This window comes from Podarcis pityusensis (genome assembly GCF_964106645.2).
Source record: "Podarcis pityusensis genome assembly, chromosome: 10".
NCBI classification, from domain to species: Eukaryota; Metazoa; Chordata; class Lepidosauria; order Squamata; family Lacertidae; genus Podarcis; species Podarcis pityusensis.
The window spans coordinates 24,499,288-24,526,485 of NC_138035.1; the positions used below are offsets into that span (position 1 = coordinate 24,499,288).

General features: G+C 43.2%; 1 protein-coding gene across 2 annotated transcripts; it reads right to left on the bottom strand.

The window, feature by feature from the left end:
* Positions 1-2,126: 2,126 nt before the first annotated feature.
* On the bottom strand, positions 2,127-24,384 carry LOC308486834 (protein mono-ADP-ribosyltransferase PARP12-like). 2 transcript variants are annotated; one of them, XM_081024025.1, is made up of 12 exons: positions 23,888-24,384; positions 21,847-21,982; positions 17,531-17,798; positions 15,671-15,772; positions 13,367-13,490; positions 12,142-12,319; positions 11,264-11,384; positions 9,025-9,121; positions 8,000-8,081; positions 6,805-6,935; positions 4,589-4,740; positions 2,127-4,179 (listed from the first exon to the last, which is right to left on the bottom strand). In XM_081024025.1, the coding sequence occupies exons 1-12, from the start codon at positions 24,235-24,237 to the stop codon at positions 3,920-3,922; spliced, it is 2,001 nt and encodes a 666-aa protein (XP_080880151.1). In that variant the 5' UTR covers positions 24,238-24,384; the 3' UTR covers positions 2,127-3,919. The 2 variants fall into 2 exon arrangements, with proteins under 2 accessions (XP_080880151.1, XP_080880152.1); XM_081024026.1 differs by lacking the exon at positions 23,888-24,384 and adding an exon at positions 23,353-23,492.
* Positions 24,385-27,198: the final 2,814 nt, after the last annotated feature.

The following is a 27,198-nucleotide window of genomic DNA, read 5'->3' on the forward strand; positions in this document are numbered from 1 at the left end:
CGGTACACTACAGGAGTGACATAACAGAAGTGGACTTTTGCTTGTGGAACAGGAAATTCCTCTCTCCACCTTCCATTGTGCTGTGGGGCATTTACCCTGGGGGTGGGCATTTAGGCCTGCAGGCCAGGAAGGGGAACTGCTTTTGCCCAAGTCCATTCTGCTGCCAGATAGGCATGACTATATATTATTCTAGGATTACATTCTCCATTGCCAGTTACTGAACTGACATATGCCGGTAATGGTAGCGCCTTCTTCCCAAGAACCTAAATTCACAAGAATAGTGCAGTTAGATGTGCTGCAATATGCTGAGGTATGGGGGGCACTCGTGAACAACATAACACAACTGGAGCTTTACATAACACCAGATGTATAACTTAAAAAGCAGGGCGCAATTTTCCTTTTGAGTGCTGGAACTAGAATCTGCCCCTCATTAAAGAATCTCAGGGCCAAAATGGACATGACTTGTGCAGCCAGATTTGCTTAATCTTTTTAAATTATTATTAGCAATACAGCGGTGTGCGCGCCTCAACTATTAACAATGAAACAGGTACATAAGTGAGGGGAGCAGAGACCTCAAAAATAAACTCCACTATTCCATTGCTTCACGCTTTTTTCTCCCAAGGCTGTCTCACTTCTGGGATCAGAGCCAACTATGAAGGATGGGTGTGGGGAGGTAATTCTGTTAACCAAGGAGACAAAACAGGTGAAGCTTGCATCATCTGCATACCCCTTTTTGATATTTGCATCAGGCATCTCCTCCTAGCCCTCTTCTGATGCCTGAACTAGACAGACATATATGATTAAAGATCTACAGCTCAGCTCCCACTTGCTCAGCCACAAGGTAGTTGGCAACGAGAAAGTCAACACATCACATTTATTTGTTCATTGGATAATTACAGCATGCGCAGTAAGCACTATAGACATGACAAATGGCAACACAACTCCTGAAAGCTCAAAGTGTTATCAAGTTTCAGGGTGGCAGAACTCTACTATGAAACTTCCACATTAAGATCTCAGGGAGGAGAAGGGGGCCAAAATATAGATGTTTTTGGGATGTGTGCTGTTTTGGCTGAAGTTTGCTCCATACAAGATGCTTTTCACATGGATTTGTGGCTAATTGCCAGAAAGAAAAGCAGACAACCTGTTGCTGTGACAGAGTGATTATTTTAGTTGCTATGATTATTACAATGAAGCACCTTCAAGGAATTCTTTTGTCTCTGCTTTAAACTGCACATTTAAAAATAATCGGGGAAAGGAACTGTGCTTCTTTCTTCATAGATGACTATAACAATACTTTTCTGAGTAAACAAGCATTTAAACTGCTATTATTGATTACTAAATGTGAAGCATTTGTATATTTGCTTTTACTGTCTAATTGACAATTTTTTACATTTACAAAATAAAGGTATTTTGAAAGAGTTCGTATATACTTATCGTTTTTCCTGTGTTTCTTTGTGGTGCTATTTTATCCTACGACAGAGGTAGCCCATCTTCATCACAACTCTCCCCAAACTCGCATGGATATCTTTTTATTGTAGCCCTACAGAGCACCTCTGACCGATGGCAGTACTTTCTCCTACTGGAAACATCTTCCGTGGTCCCAATCCAACTCTAGCAGCATAAAGTTATATGTAATTAGTTGCACCAGAATGAACATCCAAGTGAAAACAATTAAGTATGAATGGGTCACCTTTACATTAGGATGTCCATCTACTGTACTCCCAACACCCACTAATCCAGAGATATCAACATGCCAAAAGCAGCTTCTGTATACGGCTCTCTAGGAGCATGTATATCATTCTCCCTTTCTAGGCAAGCCCCTAGTTTCTCTAGTCCCCCAAAATAACATCTTTTCAAGAAAAGTTATTTACTGGATTGCCCATAAACTAATGGCTTCCATACTTTATCCTGGTTAATGCCAACCAACCACCTCTCTTTGCTACTCCTCTTTCTTCAAATATTATTTTCTCTCTACAGCCCTAGTTGCAACAATGTAATTCACATCCTGTATGCAGCATATCTATTGATGCCAAATGAACATTAAGTGGTGTTGTCCTGCTGTTGGGCAACTTACGGAACACAGAAACAGAGATCTTAAAAAGCAAAAACAGCACCACAAACTCAGGAGCCTTTCTAACTCCAGTCGTTTTAATTCACTTAAAAGACAGATGCATTGAGAGAAAAGGATCGATGCAAATGATACCAGACAGTATCCACTCGAATCTCACAATATTGAAATGCTTTACAGCTATAAGCTAGAGAGCATGTCAACTAGAGTTTCAACAGTGTCTTGAGGAACTCAACGCAAGACCAGCAAAACACATTCACTGCTTAAAAACTGAGCCGTTTAAAAAACCAATCCCAGTATTAATCAGTTATTCAATCAGTTAAGCCCCTCAATGGGCTTAAGTTAAATGATGCATCCAGCCAACTCTATCCACCAAGCTATACCAGCTAAACTTCAGGAGTGGGTTGGGAAAGGGCAGGATTTCAGAGGAACAGCCAGGAGTTTGTAGTGATCTCCCGATTGTTCCTTAGCTTCCGCATGCCCAAACTATTGCAGCCAGATTAAAGCCACCTTTGTTGATATAGCACATGTATATATGCAATGGCGAGTTTCCAAAACTTTTCCAATACTGATTTCCCCAGGTTGCTTATGATGAAGGCTGTCATGCAGATAAACTAAGGGGGCACTGTTTCAGGAAAGGGAAATCCTAGTGAGCACATTTTGTTATAGCATGGAGTTGGAAGGGTCATCTAGTCCAACCCCCTGCAATGCAGGAATCTCAGTTAAAGTACCCATGACAGATGGCCATCCAATCTCTGCTTAAAAGCCTCCAAGGAAGGAGAAACTACAATGTCCCAAGGGAGAACTGGAATCAACACTGCTAAAATAAAAGGGCAGAAAAGGCATAGGAGAGTAAGCTGCGGCATTTGGCTTGCTGATGGAAAACAGCAGTCGTTGCCTAGAGTCATAAAGTACTACTGACCCAAACCACACAAAATATTCCACTGTTGGGAATGAAAATAAATGACACTCACAAGCTGCACTAATGATATCAAGCTTCAAGGTGCATCCTGCAGGGGGCGGGGCAGGTAGAAATGGAGGCAATGGTCTCTGGACTGCGTAGCAAGTCATTACACAACCATTTCAAGAGGTTTCACATAAGACCTGTTGCACTTCACTAACATGGGTAAAGGGACCCCTGGTCGTTAGATCCAGTCGCGGGCGACTCTGGGGTTGCGGCGCTCATCTCGCTTTAATGGCCGAGGGAGCCAGCGTACAGCTTCCGGGTCATGTGGCCAGCATGACTAAGACACTTCTGGCGAACCAGAGCAGCGCACGGAAATGGCGTTTACCTTCCCGCTGGAGTGGTACCTATTTATCTACTTGCACTGGCGTGCTTTTGAACTGCTAGGTTGGCAGGAGCTGGGACCGAGCAACGGGAGCTCACCCCGTCGCGGGGATTTGAACCGCCGACCTTCTGATCGGCAAGCTCAAGAGGCTCAGTGGTTTAACCCACAGCGCCACCCCCCTCCCTCTCACTAACATAGTCTTAGTCAATTAAAGCTTGTATGATTAATCAATCAAATCTTATGCTCACAAATAAAATAATAGCCGTGGTGAAGGAAGAATTGCTTTGAGACCATCTCAAAGAAGTCATTCCCTCCTGTGAAAGAGAAAGTAGGTCTTTTCTAACGAGGTGCTTACCACCCACAGATGTGTCAGGAACTTACATTAAAACAATTATGGGTTGGTGTTTTTTTTTTGTTTTTTTTTAAAAGGCTGCCCAAATTAACTAGGAACACTTTTAAAATATCTGTATCTCAATAAGTAAAACACCACATTCCTAATATAAAATGTCTGCTGAAAGCAGCCCGCAAGACAGATGTTATACACTCCAAAGTAAAGCTCCTCCTAATTTCTGTATTCTATGAGGTATTCAGGATAGATCTGGTGCTTCTCAAAAATGACAAAGATGGATGGATTCTGGGTGCTATTCACACAACTGTCATAGAAGACTGAGTTCTGGCTGTCTTTGGCAGGAGGGCGGAGGTAGGAAGACACGCCATTTGTAAACTCCCCAACCAACACTCTGGCCAGAAACATGGTCTTGACAGAAGAATTGCTTTTGATGTAGTTATCAGAATATGAAGCATCTCTTGCAAAGTAACTTCCTGTAAAGGGGAGAGGGAGTGGAAAGAGACAAAAAAGAAGCAGCGCAGAGTAAGGCTACTGACTATTAGTTCAAGGTGGTACAGCAGATGTAACATTAGCAAATCCAATAGAAGCTTTACTGTAAGGCCAGAAAGTAGAATGTTCTTCTTCCATCAGCTGCCCATCTAGGCTGCTCACTGTCCTGCCTCTAAGGCTGCAATCTAAAACATGCTTCCTTATAAGTCTCACCGTTCTTTGCAAACCACCCTTTCCCACCCTTAAATTATAAACAATCCATTTGGATTTCCAAGATAACATCTGGACAAAACAAATGCCTTCAGAAACAGAGGAAGCATGGCAACTTCAGGCCGTGGTTTATGCAGATAACACTTTTCCTTCTGCACGATAGTTTTAATGGAATGAAGTTACCTTTGCCATAGGCTGTGCCGTGGACGCCGCAGATCCTCCAGTCAAAGTTCTGCTGGCAGATAGCATCAATGTGGTCTTTTTTGGTCCCGTGAAATAACTGTCTTTCATCCACATCCTTTCCCCCATTTGCCTTCTTCATTTGTTCTTTCTGCCTACAAAGAAGCAAATATCTCAAAGTTCCCTAATGCAGAAACACCCAGGATCTGGCAAGAGAGAGCACTGCTTTAGCATAAGCTTCATCCACCCAGGGCTCAAGATTTGCCAATGCAGCCCTGCTCCAGATAGCACCAATGATGCATCTTTTCTGTAGTGCCCCCATCTGTTCAGAATTCCATCTTCTCAGTGAATGAAAACTTGTATTTTCTACTTTGTGTCTTCAGCAGTTAAGATTAAGAAAGGTATTTTGTTCTGATGTTTTGCTCTGTCTTGCTTTTTTTGCCTACTGGCCCTTAGATTTTACACATTATTTATTATTATGATTGTGATTATGTATTGCAAACCACTATGGAAGCCTTTGTAGATCCAAGCAGTCTATACATACAGTAAGGCTGCAACCCTGGTACCACTAACCTCATTCAACAGGAATAAGCCCCACTGAATTCAATAGGACTTACTTCTGAGTATGGATGGTTGGGACTGCACTGTAAATAAGCAAGTTAATCACACATTTCTTAAATCATCATCAGGTGTTTTGGTGAAAGAGGCTAAACATTCATAACTAATACAGGAGCTTTGTATAAGGCTGCCTGTTCCCTTCCAACTGCCCAACCCAGCCACACTAATGTGATTTTACACAATTCAACAGTGTTTTGAGCTCAGATCCAATAACTAAATGCATGCATGGTGCCTGTCAGAAGTTGTTTTCGAGTATCTTAAGATCACCTTCTTCCACCTCAAGTCTAAAGGTATGTGCTTGGATTAAGAAATAATCAAGAGAGCAACTCTCCTGTATTCTGACATGGCGCCAGATAGCATTATAGATGTCGCCAATCAGCATATGTAGAAAACATGGTGGCCACTTATGAGAGGCACATATATATTCCTCTAACAATGTGAACCCAGTTCCAAAACTGAGAAGCAGTCACTTGGAGCAGATTATCAAAACTGGTTTCGTATACAGAGCAAACAAGACAAAACTCTGAGGAAAAGAAACAGAAACATAATTTACTACTCTCAGTTTTGCTTCCTGTTTCAAATACAGCAAAAGAAACAGAACTGAAATCTACACACAAACAAGTCAGGGTCTTTGTGGAGCAAAAGCACAGGCACAAACCTTGTACCGTGGTGGCGAAAAAGCCTCCCAACTTCCAAAAAGTACCATGGCCTAGTTCAAAGCTTCTGATGGGAAGTTCTGTGCAAAATCGACCACCTGGATACTTGCACACCTGAAGTATCTCAGAGACCTCCGAGGGGGCTGGTTGGATATGTGTATGTTTTCCCCAAGGGGGAAACAAAAAGGAGGGAGGCTAGATGGGGAAACGGCAAGGAAAAAGACTTGGAACTGCCCCCATCCCTGCCCTCCTCAACACCATGGTCCTGGATCTATCCGAAGCTTAAAGGTAAAGGGACCCCTGACCATTAGGTCCAGTTGTGACCGACTCTGGGGTTGCGGCACTCATCTCGCTTTATTGGCCGAGGGAGCCGGCGTACAGCTTCTGGGTCATGTGGTCACCATGACTAAGCCACTTCTGGTGAACCAGAGCAGCGCACGGAAACGCCGTTTACCTTCCCGCCGGAGCGGTACCTATTTATCTACTTGTACTTTGATGTGCTTTCGAACTGCTAGGTTGGCAGGAGCAGGGACTGAGAAATGGGAGCTCACCCCGTTGTGGGGATTCGAACCGCCGACCTTCTGATTGGCAAGTCCTAGGCTTTGTGGTTTAACCCACAGCGCCACCCACGTCCCACCCCAAGCTTAGACGCTTGCAATAAATTTAGGTATGGCTGTCCTGTCACCTTCTTACTTGGCCCAAACACCAAAATATCCCTGCATTGCAGGAGGTTGGACTAGGTGGCCCTCGTGGTCCCTTCCAACTCCACAGTTCTCTGATTCTATGAACACTGCCTGAGTATTAAAACACTGAGGAACACAACAGGACTTCAATCCAGCACTCAGGAATGTTTTCGGACCTCTGCTACGCAGAAGTAAATCTGGGCTTTGGAAAAGTAAAGAGAAACCCAGTTACGTAACACCAGAGCAATGAATTTGCACTTACCACCGATATACTTCCCACAGAGCCAAATTCTGGATTCTTTTGACGCTCATAATCAATGCATTTGGCATCGTGCGCTGAAAATTAACCTGGACATTTCTGTACTCCTTGGAAGATGGGAGAAGGGTGATCAGCTGCAAGGCAAAAGGTACAAAGATGCTTCATGGAAACGGCAGCAAGAGTATCCCATGCAACAAAGGTAATTCCAAATATGCATAAAGAAGATTTGGAGTAGCAGGCCAGAGGTGCGGGGCCCCTCAATATTGATGGCAGGGGGAGAAGGAGAGATAGGTTTTTGACCAGACACTTAAAGGACAATATCTTGGATCATCCTCATCTCTGGGGAAAAGTATAAGAATACTGATGCTGAAACGTTCTTAAAATATGACCTATTTTGATATTCTTTAATCTTTATCTGTTGGTTCAGGAGTATAGAAGGTATCAGGCTTGAGAGATGTGCTCCTTGTAAACACAGTTGTTCAGCAACAGGATGTTACTAGATATGGAACACAGATATAAACCCTGCTATTGCACAGTAGGCTTTTAGCTACCTTTCTGAATGACAAGGCACAGAGTTCTCATCTACACTCACCCTAATTCTTTGGTGCAGTGGCTTCCTGAATGGGAGAAGTCAGGGAACCCTTATCAAGTCAGGGAGCCCTTCAAAGACAGTATTTAATGCAGTATCCTCACACACCCCTTGCATCTCCACAAACCATTTGGCTAATGCATCTCGTCTTTCTCCTGACATTTGGGAGACTGGCAAAACATTTATATTCTTTGAAGGGGTAAATAACTGCTAACATTGCTCCCCAATGTTCCATTTTACTGGTTTTGTTCTTGCATTTTATTGGATAGGTTAGATATCACTTTATGGAAGCCATGAGGGATGGAAAGGAAAGCTACGAAGGAGGGAAATAGATAATAATGCACATCTCTCATCCTATCACCTTGCCAAAACACAAATTATGGTTCTGCAATAATCAGACTAAACTAATCTGAAAAGATGTGAGTAAAAGCGAATAGTTCTGGAGCGTAGAATCTGCCAAGGAGAGTGCTTAAGCTGCCCTTTCCCTTTGGCAGAAGCTAATCATCATCTTGTACAGTGCCTGGACACAATGTCAGTAGGGAAGATGTCATATTGGGTATTGAGGCATTACAGGGACAGCCTGACCCCACACACTTCAGAGTATCCTACCTTATATCCAAGTTCTGGCAAGGCTGACTGGTCCCAGTGAGCTGGAATGTGCGCATTGTCTCCTGTCGACTGCTTGGCCCCACTTTGCAATGGGAAGAGATCAAGCAATTAAGCATTAATGCTTACATATAATATTAAGCTGCCGGGGGAACATACACCTGCTGAATATGTGGCAAAATGAACGCATTCAAGTTTTGAATATCGTCTTAAAATAAAGCGTAAAGACCCCAATTAAATTAAGGAGGAATTAAAGCTCCTGTTCAGCAAAACACCCGTGCCAGAATCATAACCTCTCCGTCTACAGTACTAATCAGGAGGTTAAAACCCTGATCAGCAACTCAAGTTTCCTAGGAAGTCAGTTTGAAAAGCAAGTGATGGGAGCTGGGCCAGCCCTAAACACACATTCCTGCCATGGATCCAAAGTTCTCCACACCTCTTTTCCTTCCAGAATCCTTTATTTATGTTTATATTCCGCCTTTCCTCAAAGGAGCTCAATGTAGCTTACAGAGTTCCCCTCCTCCCCATTTTATGCTCACAGCAACCCTGTGAATTAGGGTAGGCTGAGAGTGAGTGACTGGCCCAAGGTCACTCAGTGAGCATCGTTGCTGTGTAGGGATTTGAACCCTGGTCTCGCAGATCCTAGCCCGACACGACACTGGCTCACTTTAGAGGACAGGCTCTCCCCCAGGGGCCTCCAGTTGCAGACCTCTCACTTAAAATAAAGGTTCACAACAGGAAAAAACAAACCTAGAAGACAAAATACTGAAATTGGCTGGTCCCCTCAACTATTGCAAAACGCTCTTCAGGTGTTTTAGGATTTCCTTTAATTCAAAGGTTCTGTCCCAGTGCACTTTGTTCTCTATTGTTGAACTCAAAACTCTGGAACACCCACAGTGTTATTACAGGTTGTGGAGACAATGGGAAAGGCAGACAGCAAGCATTAAATGCTTCCTTCTTTCCTGAAATCCTCACTGATGTCCTTTGTAGTGCATAATCTCCATACAGTACAGACTTTGGTCACCAACCTTTTCTTCTTCTTCTCTACTTCCTTTACAGACACAAACTTCGGTCGTCTTCGAACACTTCGTTCTGTCAGGTAACGCAGGTTTTTCTGTTTCATGGCTGGGGAGGAGGGGGAAGCCACAGAAATATTTAACAGTGCTTACATAGAGAATAACATTTATTCCATTTGAAAACATATTCTGCTGCCAAAGTCATTTATACCCCCTCTTAAAAGAGATCTGAATACCACTGGTTCCGATTTATAACTTAAAACCGAGAAGAGCCAGAAAACCTCTAAAGAACATTCCTTCCTTCAAAATCTTTTAGAATATAATCTGCAGGAAACTTCATCTCTGGCTGATGAAGCAGAGGTGAAACCAATTAATATGGGGCAAAATGGAAAGAAGGACTATTTGGCTTCTGAAGGTGATGCTCTACTCCTGATTTATAAGTTAGATCTCCATGCAAGGTCCATTCTATACCTGTATCACAGAAGCCATCTAAGCACCTAGAAAAGATCACTGCCGTCTCATAAACACAACAAAAAACCCTCTGCTCAACAGGAGGGATTATTCTATCTTGGCTTAACAAAATATGAATTACTCTTCTGGCTATGCATGCAGCCCCTTCTCCTCTCTCTTTGAAATGAACCAAGGAACAACTGACTATAGTCCAAACCAGGAAACGATGGTTACCAATTTCAGAATAAGAAAGGATATCAAGCCATGGCTTGGAAGAAGTCCACCTGATTTTGTTTGCTCACCTAAGTAAAGGGCTGCATGCAGAGACACAAGGCTCATTCATACCTTGGCTTACTAGGCGGAAATATGTTCATCTGAATGTGGCCATTGTGTGACCTTAGTTCAATGGTAGAGCATATGCTTTGCATGCAGAAGGTTCCAGCAGCTACAGTAAAAAAAAGATACTAGATAGCATGGCTAGGAAGGACCTCTGCTATGGAGAGCTTTTTAAGTATACATTTCCAGGCTAGAGCGATCAATGGTCTAGCTCAGTATACAGCAGCACCATGTGGACTTCTGGTGCAGGGGTGGAAAACCTGATCGAACCAGTGGGCCTGATCGAATCCTTATCTCCCCTACCTCCCATGGGCCAAATGACAAGAGGTCACACACCTGTCAATCACCTGATGTCACAATGACATCATGCAATGTTTCATGGGATTTGGGACTTGCAAAGAGCCCTGTGCAGGGCTGATCAGCAGACTTGGAAGTCAACACCTATCAACTAATGGGTGGTGATTTCAAGCCGGTTTTCTTCATGGATAGAGCTTCCCCCAGCAGCAGGGAAGAGAATTCTGTCGAAATCAGGGTTTAAAGAAAGGGTTTGGAATGCACTTCAAAGCCTTCCAAAGAACTAGACATCTGCATGGATACGATGCATGACGTGGATCCAGCTGTGTCTCTACCTACTGCACACCTGACATCACATTTGACAGGTGTGTAGGAGTGCAAATATCCAGAGTGTGGGCTCAGGCGGGATTACTATGAGGAATTATAAAATATGCATCAAGCCATTGTGTCCACGATGAATGCATTGTGTTGACTGGGTTTGACAATAATTTCTGATCAAATCCCACAACCCTGTGCATCTCTGGCCATTTTCTCTACTGCCCATTTCTCTTTCTTGACAAGTCACGTATGCTTCCAGTTGCTTCGCCAGGCAGGCGTCCTGGGCCATAAAGATAGTGGGCAAGTTTCTTTGATGTAGCTTTTCTGATATGTTAATCTTAGGATGTTAATCTTAGGGCCAGGAAACAAATCTCACCTGAAGGTGATAATGATCGCTGTCTTCCTGGCCATCCTTCTTATCATGTATATTGCTTGTTTATCACCTCCAGGGTTGCCAAATGCAATCCTTTGTAGTTCTGTTTTGTTTACCCCAAAAGTATGTGTGCTTAATTAGTTTTGGTAGTTTAACTTTGTCCCCATGTGGGGTTTGTTGAAATGCTCAGAAGAAATCTGATTGGTTCTTACGAACACTCTGTAAAAAGTTCTTTTGTGAATAAAACGACCTGGGCGTGGACAGAGACTATTATACGCACCTTTCCCAGAGTCTTGCTGGTTTAAGCCTCTGTGTGTCTTCTTATTAATCAGAGTTCAATCCTTCCTTTACTTTGAAAATGCCTCACAGGTGGGCAAAACTGGCACCCATGCCGAGCCAAATCTGGCCCACAAAGTGTTCCTTTCCCCTGTTCCAGCAGATTGTATTTAAGCACACCTCAGTTGATTCAATGAGACCTACCTTTGAAATCAAGCTCGTATTTGTGTTTTCCAGCTGAAAACGTGAGTGTTGGAGACGCTTCAGACTGATAGGCTTTTTCCAAGTCAAAGCAGGACACTGTGGCGGCAGAGTGATCAACATCCTAGCAGCAGAGAAGAAATCACATCCCTTTTTAAAAATAGATCGCCAAGAACTTTCTTTGAGGAAACCTTACAATCTACAGGGGTCTAAAGCGTGAGATATACTGGACTGTACAAAAAAATATTCGCCCTTTATAAGCAAGCATGCATGGGATGGATTTGCAACAATTGCTCAGAACATTAGAGAGGCAAGGAATGACTAGAAAGCAAGACAGTGTTTCTCCATTAAGTGGAATAGATTTTCAAAGTTCGGCAAAATCAGGTAGTCAAAAGGCACAAACTCCACAGTCAGTTGTTATTTAAAAGCCCAAGAAACTAACAGGATCTTCAATTAGCACCAAAAAGACAGCAAAGGCAGAACCAGGTGAGCCTCCTTGGGGAAAACCTTCTGTAACAGTGGCAACACCAGCAAGAAGGCTCTTGGTTATTTTTGTTTAGTACCATTCTTGCTTTTTTTTTGTTGCACTTTGTTTTTAAAATGCTTCCTATTTTGTTTTGGGAACAGCAATACTGAAGGACTAGGCAGAAATGTTCCAAATAAATAAATCTGACCCACAGGTGTGCTCTTAAACAGAGTTCTGATCTACTTCAAGGAAGACTACGCAGAAAAATGTTCCAGCAGGTTGTGAAGCAAGACAATTGCTGAGAGAGGGATGCCAACTAGATTTCAAGCTCGTCTATCTGCACCAGTTTACAATGCTCAAAAAGGGTCACCACAATATGACTTGCTTCAGCGCAGCATGATCCCATGTTACTTACTTCCTTTCCATATTCATTCCACACCCCATATTCATCCTTCCAATACCAGATCCAATCAGTTGTGAGAATATAGTGAGGCGCCATGGTCACAGAAGATGCAGTGGAGAGCCGTCTAATTTTGGCAGTGCCACAAGTCATACTGGAGAAAACGATGTCTGCAGCGCTGTTGTAGACAATTCTGTGCACAATTGGGTTTTGAGCGGGGGTTTAGAATGCACTTGAAAGATTTACAAAGAACTAAATATTCTTTACTACTAATAATGTCGAGATCTGCTACTTTCTACAAGCCAGCATGATTTTTTTTTTTATTCCACCCTTAACCAAGAGTAATTCCATTGTTAAAAGCATTTAAAGCAGTGGCGCTGTGATGCAAATTCTCCCTTTTTCATGATGAAGTTTCCAGGAGGCTGGTGTGCTTCTCCCCAAAACTCCCTGAAGCTTAGATTTGTTTTTCACAGATGCACTGCCCCAGTTGGCTACTACTGCAGCACTATTGCTTTTTTCCCCCTCCCCAGACTAGCTTTCTTCCTAACAATAGTGACTAGTCAATTTTGACTACCTCCATGAAGTTCTGTAATGATGTTGCCGTGAAAATCCTGGGAATGGTAGTTTGTTAAGGGTGCTGGGACTTGTAGCTCTGTGCAGATGAATATACCGTTATTAGGATTCTTCGGGGGAAGGCATGTGCTTCAGATGTGTGTTGAACGTGTTTTAAATGTACGGTGTGGATCTGCCCTCACTTTCAATGGGATATTATTCACGGTTAAAGTCAGATCATATCCCAAGTCTTAAAAAAGCATGCAGATGCCGCAACTGCAAGTCCCATTTTGCCATCTTGAGACCTAGAACCCTCCCTTTCAACCTCAAAATGGGGGGGGGGGGACTTCCATGAATCTAAGATGACATCCAAGACTGCACAAATATGCCTTTAAAAAGAGCCCAAACACACACACACACACACACACACACACACACACACACACAATGCATTTTGGTTCTTTTCCCCACATGAAGCCTAAGCCGATTTCAAATGTTTCCCCACCAGCTTAAATCAAGGCTCTGTGCACTACAAAAGCAGTTAAGCCATTAAAAGGGCAAAATAAAACATTCAAGTAGTAATCCACCAGCAGAGTTAATTACTAAAGAAAATATAAACAAACAGCAAAAAGACCTGTATCACTAAAATTCAGAGCCAAACTAGAACGCATTATTAATGTATCTATACCTGTCAATAACGGGGTCACAGTAGGCCTGTTCAATTTTCTCCATATCCTTCAGATCTTTCCACTGGGTCCCATTAAGTATTTGCCATCTGTATGGCAAATGGAAGTGATCTCGAATACACTTATCTAGACAAATAAAACCAAGTTGTGTTAAAACCCATGGGCTTTACAGAAGAAACACTGAGGGGCTGGTGCTAAACACACAGGATGTGAAGCGAACCACAAATGCTTGCAAGGAGAAAGCTGGGACAAGGCGTTCAGAATTTTCCATTTAACCAGTTGTCTCCATCCAGTTGAGGAGAGGGAAGCCTGCAAATCCAAGGCTCACTTAGGATTGATTAATCTATGTTCATACTAAACATGCAAATACAACCAAGACATTTGTCATTTAAAGTTACTACATTCATATGGTGTACTCAAGCACTCAAGGTGGTTTGCAATTTAAAATAATGGATTGCAAGCCAAGAGACATGACACAAAAGGAAAAAGGAACCGCAAGGGACGAGGAAGGTAAGCACCTATCATCTGGACCTTGTTCATGGTATGGAATGTAGGACAGCACACCCGAAACTGGCCTACAGGTTATATTATGCACAGGTAAAAGCATTTGGATTTTAGGACTACTAGGAACATGCCATCTCCAGATGGACCAAGGGGGAGGGGAGGACAGGTTTATACTCCCCCATTGCTACACATGAGCCAGATCAGGCTGAAGATATTGTCTAAACCAGTTACATAACAACTGCGTGGAATGGCTGGAGCAGTTCTGGGAGAGGGTCTTGCTGGCTCACCTTCCAAAGCAGCCAGGTGAGTGCAATGGTTGCTGATGGCATGATAGTCCAGATGTAGCCCTGCCAGTATAAAGGTATTAATACTTCCCTGTCTCTATCAGAATTGATTCTACTGATGCCTGCTGAGAATTCAGCCAGCCTACTTTGAAGTGAGTCATATGGGCAGCTTAGTCAGCTTGCAGTTAATCTAACAGCCAGCCATTTACAATATGGTGCTGAAGTGCAGAAACTTAATGCTACTGTAGGAGCAACAGAAGAGCTGCACATTTTTATTTAAAGTTGGTTTGAGAGAGGGAATTTTTTTTGAAACTTTTGTTTTTGTTTTTAAACAAATAAAAATACAAGAACCATTAAACATCCAGTAGTACATTCTAATGACCTCTAAGCCAGTGTTTCCCAAACTTGGGTCTCCAGCTGTTTTTTTGGACTATAGTTCCCAGCATCCCTAGCTAGTAGGACCAGTTGCAAGGATGATGGGAATTGTAGTCCAAAAACACAGCTGGAGACCCAAGTTTGGGAAACGCTGCTCTAGACATAAACTTACACATTCAACATTCAAACATTTTACTTATTGTAACCTCTCTACTGAGAATACTGAGCAGTTGGTCTAACAAGGTCTTAATTTGGGCCATTAACATGGGGGGGGGGGTTTAAGCCCCAAAAGTAAACTAATAAGTTTAGTAAACACTTAATAAATCAACACGGTAGAAAACAGAATAGCAAGGATGCTTAAATATTTGCAAATAATACTTTCCCATCACAAATGGATGGGAGACCTCTTCCACCAAGCTGGTCAGATCTTTGTCTCCCGTCACTCTGTGGGTCAACAATGACATGTGAGTGGGGCCACCCATACGTCAATCATCTGACATCATGGGGTAACACACTGGCAAAGCAGCATCCAGCAATACTGTACTCTCTGATGAAGGGTTTCATTCATCTTGCCATATGCCAGGGCCTGCTTCACAGGCAATGTGCTAGCAAACCAGCACCCAGCAGGACTGAGACTTGCCTTCCCAGCCAGTATCTGATGTCACACATTGACATCAGATGATTTAAACGCTGGCATGGTTGGAGGAGAAATGGCCTCATGGGCCAAACTGGACTCCCCTGGTGGGCCAATATTGGCTTGTGGGCCAGAGATACCCCGGCAAAAGGGGAATCTTTATTGCATACAGTCCATGTTGGGTCATTTAAGAGACACCAGTCAATTCATATGCTCAAGCGCAGAATAAAGTAAAGGGATCTTCTTCAAAGTACATCTGTTGCAGGCAGGGGCAAGTAAAAGAGAGAGGCTAGCAAACTAGCCGACATTATTTTTCAAGTGGCTCAAGGCGAAATAAATAATAAAGCTTAAATCATAATTTCTTAGGGAATGATGGCAATAGGTCATTTTTGCAAAGTTTGAAAGTGCATAAAAACAAGGGGGGGGGGACGGGGGACGGACAGTGATACATACACACACATGCAAAAGAAAAGCTTGATAGAACCCACCACAGGTTTTATTACACTTACCTTGAAAGCTACAACTTTTCCTAATGTGGTATAAGCATATAAAATCTGAATCTTCACTGCTGTTTGTGGTTGATGGTACCTGACCGCTGCTCAATTTTCTTTCTGAGAAAGCAGGAAAACACAGACTCTAGCTCAGTGTTTCACAACCCAAGGACTGCACCCGGTAATTGGACTGCAAAGCCCGTGCAAGTGGGTTGCAGGCTTTATAAGTAAACCCAAAATTATTGCATGTAATCTTCAACTGGTATGATGAATACTTCTTCCAACATTTTGTTTTGTTTGCATATTCTTAGTATCATGACATATCTTTAGGCGCCAGGTGAAAACATTTCTGTATAACCTTTGACTGATGAACACTGTATGGCTTTTTTAATGTGTTTGTGGGAAGGGGGTTATTGGTTTGTTTTTATTTTATTATGTATTTTGGGTTCTCGTTTTGTATTTTTATGTCGTGACCCACCCTGAGATTTTCAGATGAAGAGCGGTATATAAATTTAGCAAATAAACGTCTTGACTGCTCTGGGTTCCTGAGTACTTCGAGATCTGAAAACCCAGTTAAGAGCTGTCTTCCTCAAGTCAGTGCTTGAATAATAGTCATGCCTACTGGACATTTTAATTGAGGCAGTTGTTCATATTGTGCACAACCATTGCAACTTAAACAATGCATTCAATTCTGTAGATGGCAGGTTTGTATCAAAAAGTTCCACTATTGGCCAATCAGTTCATGTTATACATCTTATTATGTCCTTGTCCTTTAACGTATATAGGACAAACCAGAAGAGACTAGAATGTTTGCTCTGTGAGCATCAAAGCAAAATCGCTGCACACATCATGGAAGCCCAATTAATTAATGCAAGCCTACTCCTGAGGAGTTAAAAAGATTTTTTTTGCTACAGAACAAGTACACAGGTCTTTGTACAAAGGGCAAGATCCCCATGTAACATTACGTAAATGTGAGGCATACCGGGTTTCTACTTTTGAGCTCTGTAAATCCTAAAGGACTCAACAGTAAGTCTGACCAATCTGCATTATTGTAACATCTGTTTCCAATTACTAATAATTAGTCACAGGAGGTAGCAGGTTCACAGCTATTACAAATTATGTTTCATGAAAGTAGTGGTTATGCTGTTCTAGCCCTGGGAAGAGTGGGAGAATGTAATGGGTGAAATTTCCTATTTGCGTCCTTTATAAGGGTATTTCTTGCATATTTTGAAAAAGTGTATGATATATAACATTAGGTCATGTTCACAATGAAGAATTCATGATGAAAGCAGCTGCTCTGGTTAATGAGCTTTTATCAGTCAGAGGTGCATTTAAAGAAACTGGCTATAGCCCACAAAGAAGTTTTGTTGTTAAAACTCTTCCCAAGGACTCTAGATTACTTTGATGTGAAAAAGGCCAATTAGCTGAAACAGACCAGTGTTCTGTCTCCAACTATTATGCCATATTTATTTTACTCATTTTATTGTTTATTCTTCCTGTACAACTCAGCTTCCTATGTTCACAATTCCAAACTGCTGGCCAACTTAATAATTGGTCACATGGCCCCACTATTTTATCTGAAAGGTTCTCTTCTCCTTTCTTAGAAGGCAAGCCAAGATAGCTCTTAAAACTCGCAGTGCAGGAGCTACAGACCCTGCCTCCCCATCTCCTTCACTGGGCAAAAGATTATCAATATATTTACAGTACTGCTATATTGATCTGGCTGGGGAAACCCTGTCAGATGGGCAGGGTATAAATAATACAATTATAATTATAATTATTAACCTTCTGTTCCTGACGTTCACAGTGAGTAGCAGCTACTGTACTAGCAATATTGGGGATTTCTATAGTGTTATAAAAGAGAATGAAGCACTCTACCTCTGCTAGTTGATGCTGTTGAGCTATTTTTGATGTCATATGCATTCCTGTAGATCAAGGGAATTTTGGTGATCGTGGCGTGGCTCATTCCTCGCTTCTCCAGCTTCTCGTAACACTCCGAATTAGCAATGTCATGTGAGCGCTTGCAGGTACTCCCAAACCTGCACTCTCCTTGGAGGTAGTACTGACAAATGTGGAGTTTGACACAGATCTTCTTAAAGGTGCAAGATCCATAGGGCCCACCCCCTTTGTTATAGTATGGACATATCTAACAACAACAAAAAGGAGAAGGGAAAAAAATCAAGACACATAAATTCATTTAAAGCAAACAGACTAGAGTAAGATGTAAACACAGGACTAGCAATGCCTAAATGTTTTCAAGCAGCAAGAGAAATGCGAATGTGGCCCTGTAACAAAACTGCTGCAGCGTGGAGTGACTTTGTTCGGAGCTCCAGCACTCTATTCTATTCATATCTGTTTTCTGTCTTGTCACAGCACTCACTGAACATGCTCAGTCCTTATTGGCCTGCTTTGGAGTGTCTCCTCCCTTTCCTGTCTCTTCATTCTATACTTCCTCCCACTTGGCTGTCAGTCTTCACATCCCAACTTAGTCAGCCAACATTCCATGCCAATGAGTTATAATGGGCCCCCTGCCCAAAGGTTCTTTGCATAACTGGAAACCTTGGGGATAACCTCAAGTCTGCTCATAACTTTTTATTGTGCATGGGTGGTGCTGTTTTGGCTTCATGTGCTCAGGCGTTAGAAGCTATGATTTAGTATTAGGAATGATTAATTCTCAAAATCTGAGGAGGAAAGCTTTTGAGCAATAAGTAACTTGGCTTTCTTGGACTCATCCTTTCTGTGTCTAGAATCAGCAGTCATGGGCGCTGCCATGTGTGTCATTACCAACCTATCGTACTGGCCCAGTATGTTAAGAATTACAAATCTAGTTGCCAACATGGTGACTTTTCAGTTGTGGCCTTCAGTTGTGTCAGTATTACTCCGTCATACACATGCGCCCAGTGTTCCAAAATTCCCCCAGGCGCCACCCCCAGGAGATCTTCCCCCAGGAGATCTCTGGACGCCAGGTTGGCAATGGACATCTCCATCTGGCTGGCCTTTCCAGCTTTCTTATGCAGGTAAGCAGATGAGAAATTGCATTTATTTCCCACTTTTTTCTCCAAGGAGCACATGGTTCACCCCTCTCTTCAGTTAATTCCTACAATAACCCTGTGAGGTAGATTAAGAGGCTGTGACTGGCCCCAAGTCACCCAGTGAGCCTCATGACTGAGTGGGGATTTGAACCCTGATCTCCCAGGTCCTAGTCCGACACTCTAACCCAGGGGTAGAAAAACTAAGGCCTGTGGGCCGGATGTGGCCCAATCGCCTTCTCAATCTGGCCCGCGGATGGTCCGGGAATCAGCGTATTTTTACATGAGTAGAATGTGTCCTTTTATTTAAAATGCATCTCTGGGTAATTTGTGGGGCATAGGAATTTGTTCATTTCCCCCAAAAAATATAGTCCAGCCCACCACATGGACTGAGGGACGGTGAACCGGCCGGCGGCTGAAAAAGGTTGCTGACCCTTCCTCTAACCACTACACCACACTGGCTTCCTAGGGCACATCTGCTATGGGGCAGCTCTATAAATTAAGTAGGTATATAGATATGGGGAAGGCAAAATGTCACTTAGAGAAGGATCTGAAATATCTTCATTGAAGCTTGATTTTTTTTATTCTGGATTGTTTTATTTGATGTTTTAATGTGTTGTATACTGCTTTGATAATAAATAATGAATTTCATGGTAAAAAAGGGTGCCTAGACATTCCATTGCAACGACCATAACCTAGGTTTAAGCTGCCATTTGGCAATTAGCTTATATATCTGTTTCAAACACTGCCTACGCCCTAAGAGGAAGCAAGCTGCAGAGTTTTATCCCTTGCTGCCAGGCAAAATTAGATAACTTTCATTACTAACTCACTTGAATAAACAGTAATATTCAAACACAACAGGTGTTCTGTAACAGAATACTTGTTACTAGAAATGTGAAGTCTTGGAAAGGGTGGATTAAATTTTTCTCCAACCCAGGGTTGTTGTTTTTTGGGGGGGGGGGGTGGAGGCTTCACATCTCTATTACCGAGGCTTTTTTTTCCAGCCAGAACTCAGTTGTGACACCTCTCAGGTGGGCACCATTGCCATTCTAAGAGAACAGGGGAGGTGTTCATGGTGAGTTCCACCACCACTTTTTCTAGAAAAATAGCACTGTATTACTAAAATGAAACAAGGGCCCTCTGGCTTAACCCCCAAGATGATTTTTCCTCTACTTTTGAGCAAATGTGAAGCAGAGATGACATGCCACAGGTGCCAATCTTTGCCTTCCATTCCAACTTACTTATTTTATTTCCCCATCAGAACAATGACAACACACCTGAAAACACTGCAGTTTGCACCAAAAACCTTAGAATCTACACCCACAATACATAAAATCATTAAAACACATGGAAGTAATTGGATTACAAGAGCAGCATATTTTAGCCAGCACCCTGTCTTGGACTAAATAGCCAGTGAGATTTCAAGAAAGTTCCCAAGGCAAGATGGCAACTGACATCAGCTCCAGGTACACACTGCCTCCAATCATGGCCATTTCATTCCCAGCTATTGCTGCTAAGAAGTAAGCACTTGTAGACCCATTTCCTCCAAATATTCATGGCAAAGCCCATTATAGCATCCTGTGGCAATTAATACATCTTATATAGAGTCTGACCATTGGTCCTTCTCACAAAGTACTGCCTAGCAACTCTCCAGGATTTCAGACAGGAAACATTCCCAGACCTACCTGAAGCTGCTGGGGATCAAACATGGGACCTTCTGTATAAAATGCTGGTGCTCTACCCTGAGCGACAGCTGTTCCCCAACCATTGTTTCATTATCAAACACACAACACGTCCAATGACTCTTAACTACTTCTCATTATGAGAAATCCAGCTACACCGAGGCCCTTGAGCCATAAACTTATTTATTTTCCACTCATAATTTCAATATGGTTTTTCAAGGCAACCCAGCATTCACCTTTACTACTGGTGCTTGAACTCAAGGTATTATAATCTTAAATCTGCCTTAATTTTTCATCTTCTTGTACATTTCCTTGACTTGCTGTTGGGCAGAAATGTATAGAAATAAAATAAACAAACCGCTTAAAAATGAACAATAGAGAACCAGCCATAATAGCAGAGATCAACTAAATTCAATTTAAGGCCACTGAATGCCCTAATGAAAAATGTTTTCAACTAGCATAGAAAGAGCCTGCTGGATCAAGCCTGTGGCCCATCTAAGCCAGTATCCTGTTCTCACAGTGGTCAACCGGATGCCATTGAAGTGCCAAACAGGTGCAAGGAAGCAATTGTGAAGACTTCTCCACTGTATTCCACCACTCTGAAGTGGAGAACATCTCCAGCACATCAGAAATATCGTAAGCTGCAGAACTAACTTAAGTAACAACAAACCTTGTAAACAGCCAATTGCCTATAAAGACAATCAGGCAGTGAAGATTTACCAAACATGCTCCTTCCATTTGGAACCAAAAATAACCAACAAAGAGGCATGCATTTGCACTAGTAATTTCTGAAGGACTTACAGTGGTACCGCAAGTTACAAACGCTTCAGGTTACATACGCTTCAGGTTACAGACTCCGCTAACCCAGAAATAGTACCTCAGGTTAAGAACTTTGCTTCAGGATGAGAACAGAAATCGTGCAGCGGCGGCGCAGCGGCAGGCCCCATTAGCTAAAGTGGTGCTTCAGGTTAAGAACAGTTTCAGGTTAAGAATGGACCTCCAGAACGAATTAAGTACTTAAGCCAAGGTACCACTGTACTTGCAAGGCTGTAGTAACACACAAATAACTGACATATCCTTTTCAAGAATGTGGGGGATGCATACACATACAAATCATTAAAGAGGGGTTTCATCGCATTCTTGCAATGCTTTAGGCAGGGCATATTGTAACCTTTTCCTTATCTCTCTAAGCCAAGCAAAAAGCACATTCCTTGCACCAGGAAAGAAACACATTGAGCTCAACTCACAACATGCTGGTTGGTTTTGCTCACACATTATAATGGCTATCTCAAGTTTACAATAGCTGCTAGAACACCGCAGCTACATGGTTTAATCACTTTCATTTAAAATAAATTAACGGAAGTACAAGCTGGAATTCTCTAATCAAGTTCCTGAAGGGTCCAAAGGTCCAGATATCTGGTATGCTCACTGGTTGTTTAGAGATTCATTAAAAGTCTCATCATTCACGAGTGAAAGTCCTCACCTCAGGTAAGAGTGAAGCATCATTCTGAAGCAGAAGCTGACACAATTCATCATCCTTTAAGCTTTCAAGCCCATGCTCTTTTAGGACAGGGAGGTTATGGGGTGAATGAAAGTCATGGATGAACTTGCATGGCTTCCTGTAAATTTCGAAAACATTAAACATGCTTGTAATTGCATTCTGCTTTTACCATCAAAGATGAACTGAAGCTGCATGTTGTTCATAGCCAAAGGTAATCATGCAGCCCAATTCTATGCAGGTTTACTTGGAATAAATATCAATGTGTTTATTGGGGCTTACTCCCAGGTAAGTACATATAGGACTACAGTTCCAGCAATCTTTGTCCAACAGCATTTTGGATAATATATATATATTTTAATTTATATACAGCTTAATTGCTGAAACCTCTAAATGGGTTTCCACAGAACAAAAAATATACACCAAAATTTTAAAAGTCATAAGTTAAAAACAGGTTGAAGGTAAAACTATGGGTTCTGTTTTTTAAAGCCCAATTTATCAAGTTTCATCATCTTGAAATTCAAGAGATGCCTGAAAAAGGAGAAGTGCATGATTAGGACAGGACAAATGAATGGAGAAAGCAAGCAGTGTCACATGAGTTCAAGCAAAATGAAGTGGACTGTATCACAAAGGCTTATATAATTTAAATATATTTATATAATTTATATAATTTTTTAAAAGACATTGCAAGGCTGTTTTTGCTGCAACAAACTAACATGGAAAACGAGTTCACAGTATGTTTTAAGATCTCCTGAGCAAGGAGGTAAAAACATAGGTGAAAGAAAGATAGATGGGGGTAGTTTTAACAGTCACAAACAACACTCATGAACTCCAAAGTTATAATTTGCTTTACTATATATTAGTACTTTTATACAGCTTAGCTCCAAACTATCTGAAAGACTGCATTCCCTTATAGGAACCTGCTAGGGTTTTGAGGGTTTTTCCTACGTTTTCAATAGTTCTCATTTTTATCTATCAGTTGCCTTGAGTCCCGTCTAGAGAAAAAGACATTAATAATAGTATGCAAACATGATGTACTGTAAAACTAATGGCAGCAAGAATCACAAACTGTCCTTTGATTGGTCGTTTAAGTCTTTGGGAATTGGGCATAACAAAAGCAAGCAAAATAAATCCATTTAAAAATTAAATTAAAATGGCAAAGACACCTTACCAGAGACCACCAAATTTAATTTTTATAGTGAAAAACCTGAATGATTTGCATACTGGCAAAAAGAAGAAGAAAGCCATCCTCTTTCAAAAGTTTGCTTTTGGTAAAAATATGTTCACATATGGGTTGCTATATGTCCTCTTTTTACAGGACACGCACTCCTTTTCATGGTGTTCCATGAAAGTAAAAAGTAAAAGTCGGCAAATGTGTCCTCTTTTTGTCTCTTCAAAATTATGCAACCCTCTACAGAAGGTAAACTCAACTTATTTCCATGGCACATACTAACAGAATGCAAAAAAGGGAACGTTTAAAACCGTACGTACTTCCTTACACGTCCACATACACTAGAGACTGGGACTTCGAACAATGGTAGCAAGAGAAGCTCCGCCCCACACTTAAAAGTCGGGGAAGATGGACGGAGGAGTCTCGCCCCCCACAGCTCAAACATTCACTCTTGAACAACAACTCGGGGTTGCCCGGCACTTCCATCGCCCCGCCCCAATCCAGCTACACGGCTCGGGATCTACAAACCGGTTCAGCTTCCCCCGTCCACGCACCGCAATTCTCTGGCAGTCCCGACCCTGGGCGCAAAAGTTTACCCGGAAGCAAGTCCGAACAAAGCTCATTCAATAGCAACCCTAGTTTTTGCGGGAGTGGGGTCGCTGCCCCGCTTGCACGACCCCCTTCCTCAATAGTAACCCTCCGCTCCCCACCCACGGCAATCCTAGACGACGCTCCCTATGGAGTAAAAAAAACAAGCACCCCATTAACTCGAGGGGTGCGTCTTGCTTCCGAACAAACACGCCGGCGATGAAGCATTGGGGGGGGGGGGTTGAAGGGGGTCTCCGCCGGCCTTACCTGCCGTCCAGGTTACGGCACCCGCCGCCCACGAAGTAGCGGCAGACGTGCAGCTGCCGGCAGCCGCCCTGGCACTTCCCGCTGCCGTGCTCCGGGCACAGCCGCGCCCCGGTGGTGGCCACCACGACCTGGGCATCTCCATCTTCTCCTCCTCCTTCGGCCGCCGAGGGGGCCTCCTCCCGGGTCACCACCGTGAACTTGCGCGCGTCCTGGAACAGCGGGCCCAGGAGCTCCGCGCTCACGCCGAGGGCCACGCGCCGGCACAGCTCGTCCTGGCGCAGGCAGCCCCCCGACGTGCACAGCTCCCGCAAGGCCAGGGAGGCCAGCCTCTGCGAAGTGTAGCGGTCCATGCTGGCTGGGGGTCAGCTTTTGCAGAAGGCCGGCGCTCCCGCCGAGGCTGCTGCTCCTCCTCCTCCGCTACTACTAGGAGGAGACCTGCCCGATTCCCGCCTTCGCTAGGAGACGACGACCACCGTCCCTTTCCCCACCTCTCCACTTCCGCCCCTGCCTCCCGTGATCTCTCCCCGGCCTGAGGGAGAAACGAAACCGAAAGCCACGAGTTGCTAGGGCGACGGAGCCAAGGAAGAGGCGCGGCTTGCTTATGCATCTAGCTCGGTGTTGTGTACACGGACTGGCAGCCGCTGGCCAGGGTTTCAAGCAAGAGGCGCGCTCATACAGGATTGAACCCGGGACATTTTGCTCTCATGTGTGCTCTGTGTAGAATCATAGGACTGAAAAGTTGGAAGGAGTCCCCAAGGTTCAGCTGGTTCAAACCCCTGCAATTTAGGAATCATCCATGACAGATGGCCATTAAACCTCTGCTTAAAACCTCCAGTGAAAGGAAGGCCACCACTTCTCGTGGGAGTCTCTTCCACTGGCCAATAGCTCTTACTGTTAGAAAGTTTTTCCTGATGTTTTTCCTGCCGCTGAGCAGTACAGACTTAATTGGGGAATATCCCATTGGATTCATGTAGACTTTGTTTTATTCATTTACTAGATCAAGGCAGCACACAGCCTCCATTTTATCCTCACAACAACCATGTGAAGTAGGTTAGGCTGATAGAGACTAGCTCAGGTGAGCTTGGTGGCTGAATGGAGACTTGAATCAGTCTCCCTGGTCCTTGTCTAGCACTCAAACCACTACACCATAGTTGCTTACTTCTGAGTAGACATGCACAGGGCTGCACTCCAATGGTCACCATTAATAACTTCTTTTTTCCCTGAGTTTTTTTGTGCTCAGGCAAATGTGTACTTTTTTGGAAAATACCAGGGCTTGAAGTCTTGTGCGCCTTTATTTAGAACTCCTTGGAACTCACTTCTGAATAAGTCTGCATTGCACCACATTGAATGCTTTTACACAAGTGAGTTGAACAATTAAGGAGTAAATCTACAATCAACACAGAACCAATGACACAAATTAATCAATTACATCTAGCAGCCCCAAGCAGAAGTTATAAGACCAATGGCCAGCCACTTAGGTCTTGACACTTGCTTCAGTATATGAGACCAAAACATGAGGGAGATGCATGGAAAACATTTCAGCAGCAGAAACCTACTTTTAATGGATTGTTAAGAAATACTTTTAAAGAACTGATCATCATCATCCTTTTTATTCGACCGTCAGTCAGAAAAAAGTACATTTTGTCAATACACAGTTAAAAACATCCAGGAAAATTTTAAAACTTAGCCAACACTAAAACTTAGCCAACACTAAAATGGGCTAAACAGATAGCCCCATATCAATACAGTCAATTATAGTCTTGCGACGCTTAAAAGCTAAGAAGAGAAATTTGGCCACCAAGGAGGGTATAGCTCTAGTGGCGTTATTCAGCAAGTGTAATACCTGGTTTTCTCCGGGTAGGAAGCTGGATTGACATAGGAGTGGGTCGATAAAATTTTGTCTAAGCTCTGCATACGAAGGGCAAGTCAAGAGAATGTGTTCGGTGGACTCAACCACACCCATGGCACAATGACAGGTTCTCTGGGCGTATGGTACTCCCCTGTACCTTCCCCACAATATCGCAGAGTCAAGGACATTTAATCTAGCCACTGTAAGAAGTCTACGGTATTCCACATAGTGGATTTCTGCAAGGTAGGGGGCTGGTATGGTCCGATAAATCTGGTCCCCTAGGAACATCCCTGGTTTTACCTGGGCTATGTCCTCTTGTCTGGCAATGTCACTCAGTCTCCGGGAGATCACAGCTCTGGCTTGATTGTACGTCATAGACTCAAAGTAAAGGTGAGACAATCCGCAGGATTCAACCTCGTTAATGACCTCCCTTTCCCACGATGATTGGAAATCGTCCCTCAATATCAAGGGGGCAATACCCACTGGTTTAAAACAAAGCTTGAGCCATAGCCAGAGCTTCGTCTTCAAGGCCACATACCGTAGAGCTTGCCAGCTGACCTCTAATCTCATAACCGCACCCGCTACCGAGGGGGGAATCCTAAGGATGGCTCTAAGGAATCGCGTTTGGATAGAATCCAGTTTCAAAAAATCCCTACGGGAGCCTAAAGAGATGCCCACCAAAAGAAGGGGGAGGACTTTCATTTGAAAGAGTCTCAAAGCTATCTTCACTGATTGAGCCTGATTCTTAGCATATAGAGATCTAATCTGGATGGCTGCTTTAGACGCGTTAGTTGTTATATAGTCTCTATGGGCCAGAAAAGACCTATTTGACCGTATTACTTGTCCCAGATATTTAAAGCAGTTAACCTGCTCTAGGGGGATCCCGTTCATCGACCATCGATGGAGTCTCGGTCGGGCAGAGAAGACCATGATCTTGGTCTTAGCATAGTTGGGTTGGAGCTCATGCTGATCACAGTATTCATGTAGAGCTTGCAACATTCTCCTCAGTCCAATAGGGGATCTGGCAAGAAGTGTGGCATCATCCGCATACAGAAGAACGTTCAGAGATCGGCCTGCTAATTTGGGGGGGTGGAAAGCATCATTGGCCATGTGAGTCACCAGTGAGTTAATGTAAAAATTAAACAATGCTGGGGCCAATAGACAAGCCTGTCTTACCCCTCTAGTGGTGGTAACCGGGTTGGAGACTAGGCCTTTATTGTCTAGCCTGATTCTCAGAAGGGTGTTTGTATGGAGGCTGATAATCAGATGAAGGAGACGACGATCGATCTTTGTAGCGGCCAGTTTTATCCATAGCTGCTTTCTAGAGATATGATCAAATGCCTGCTTAAGGTCAATAAAAGCCACATGAAGAACCTTTGGGGCTTTGCCGGCATACTTTTCCGCCAGGTGATTCAAGGTTAATATTTGGTCTGTGGTAGATCTTCCAGGGCGAAAGCCCGCC

Coding starts and splice junctions, on each gene's coding strand:
- LOC308486834 (XM_081024025.1), bottom strand. CDS start 24,237: ATGGACCGCTACACTTCGCAGAGGCTGGCCTCCCTGGCCTTGCGGGAG. Junction 13,491..15,670: donor GAAAAGTTGTAGCTTTCAAG/GTAAGTGTAATA, acceptor TTATTTGTCTAG/ATAAGTGTATTCGAGATCAC. Junction 8,082..9,024: donor GTAGAGAAGAAGAAGAAAAG/GTTGGTGACCAA, acceptor CCCATTGCAAAG/TGGGGCCAAGCAGTCGACAG.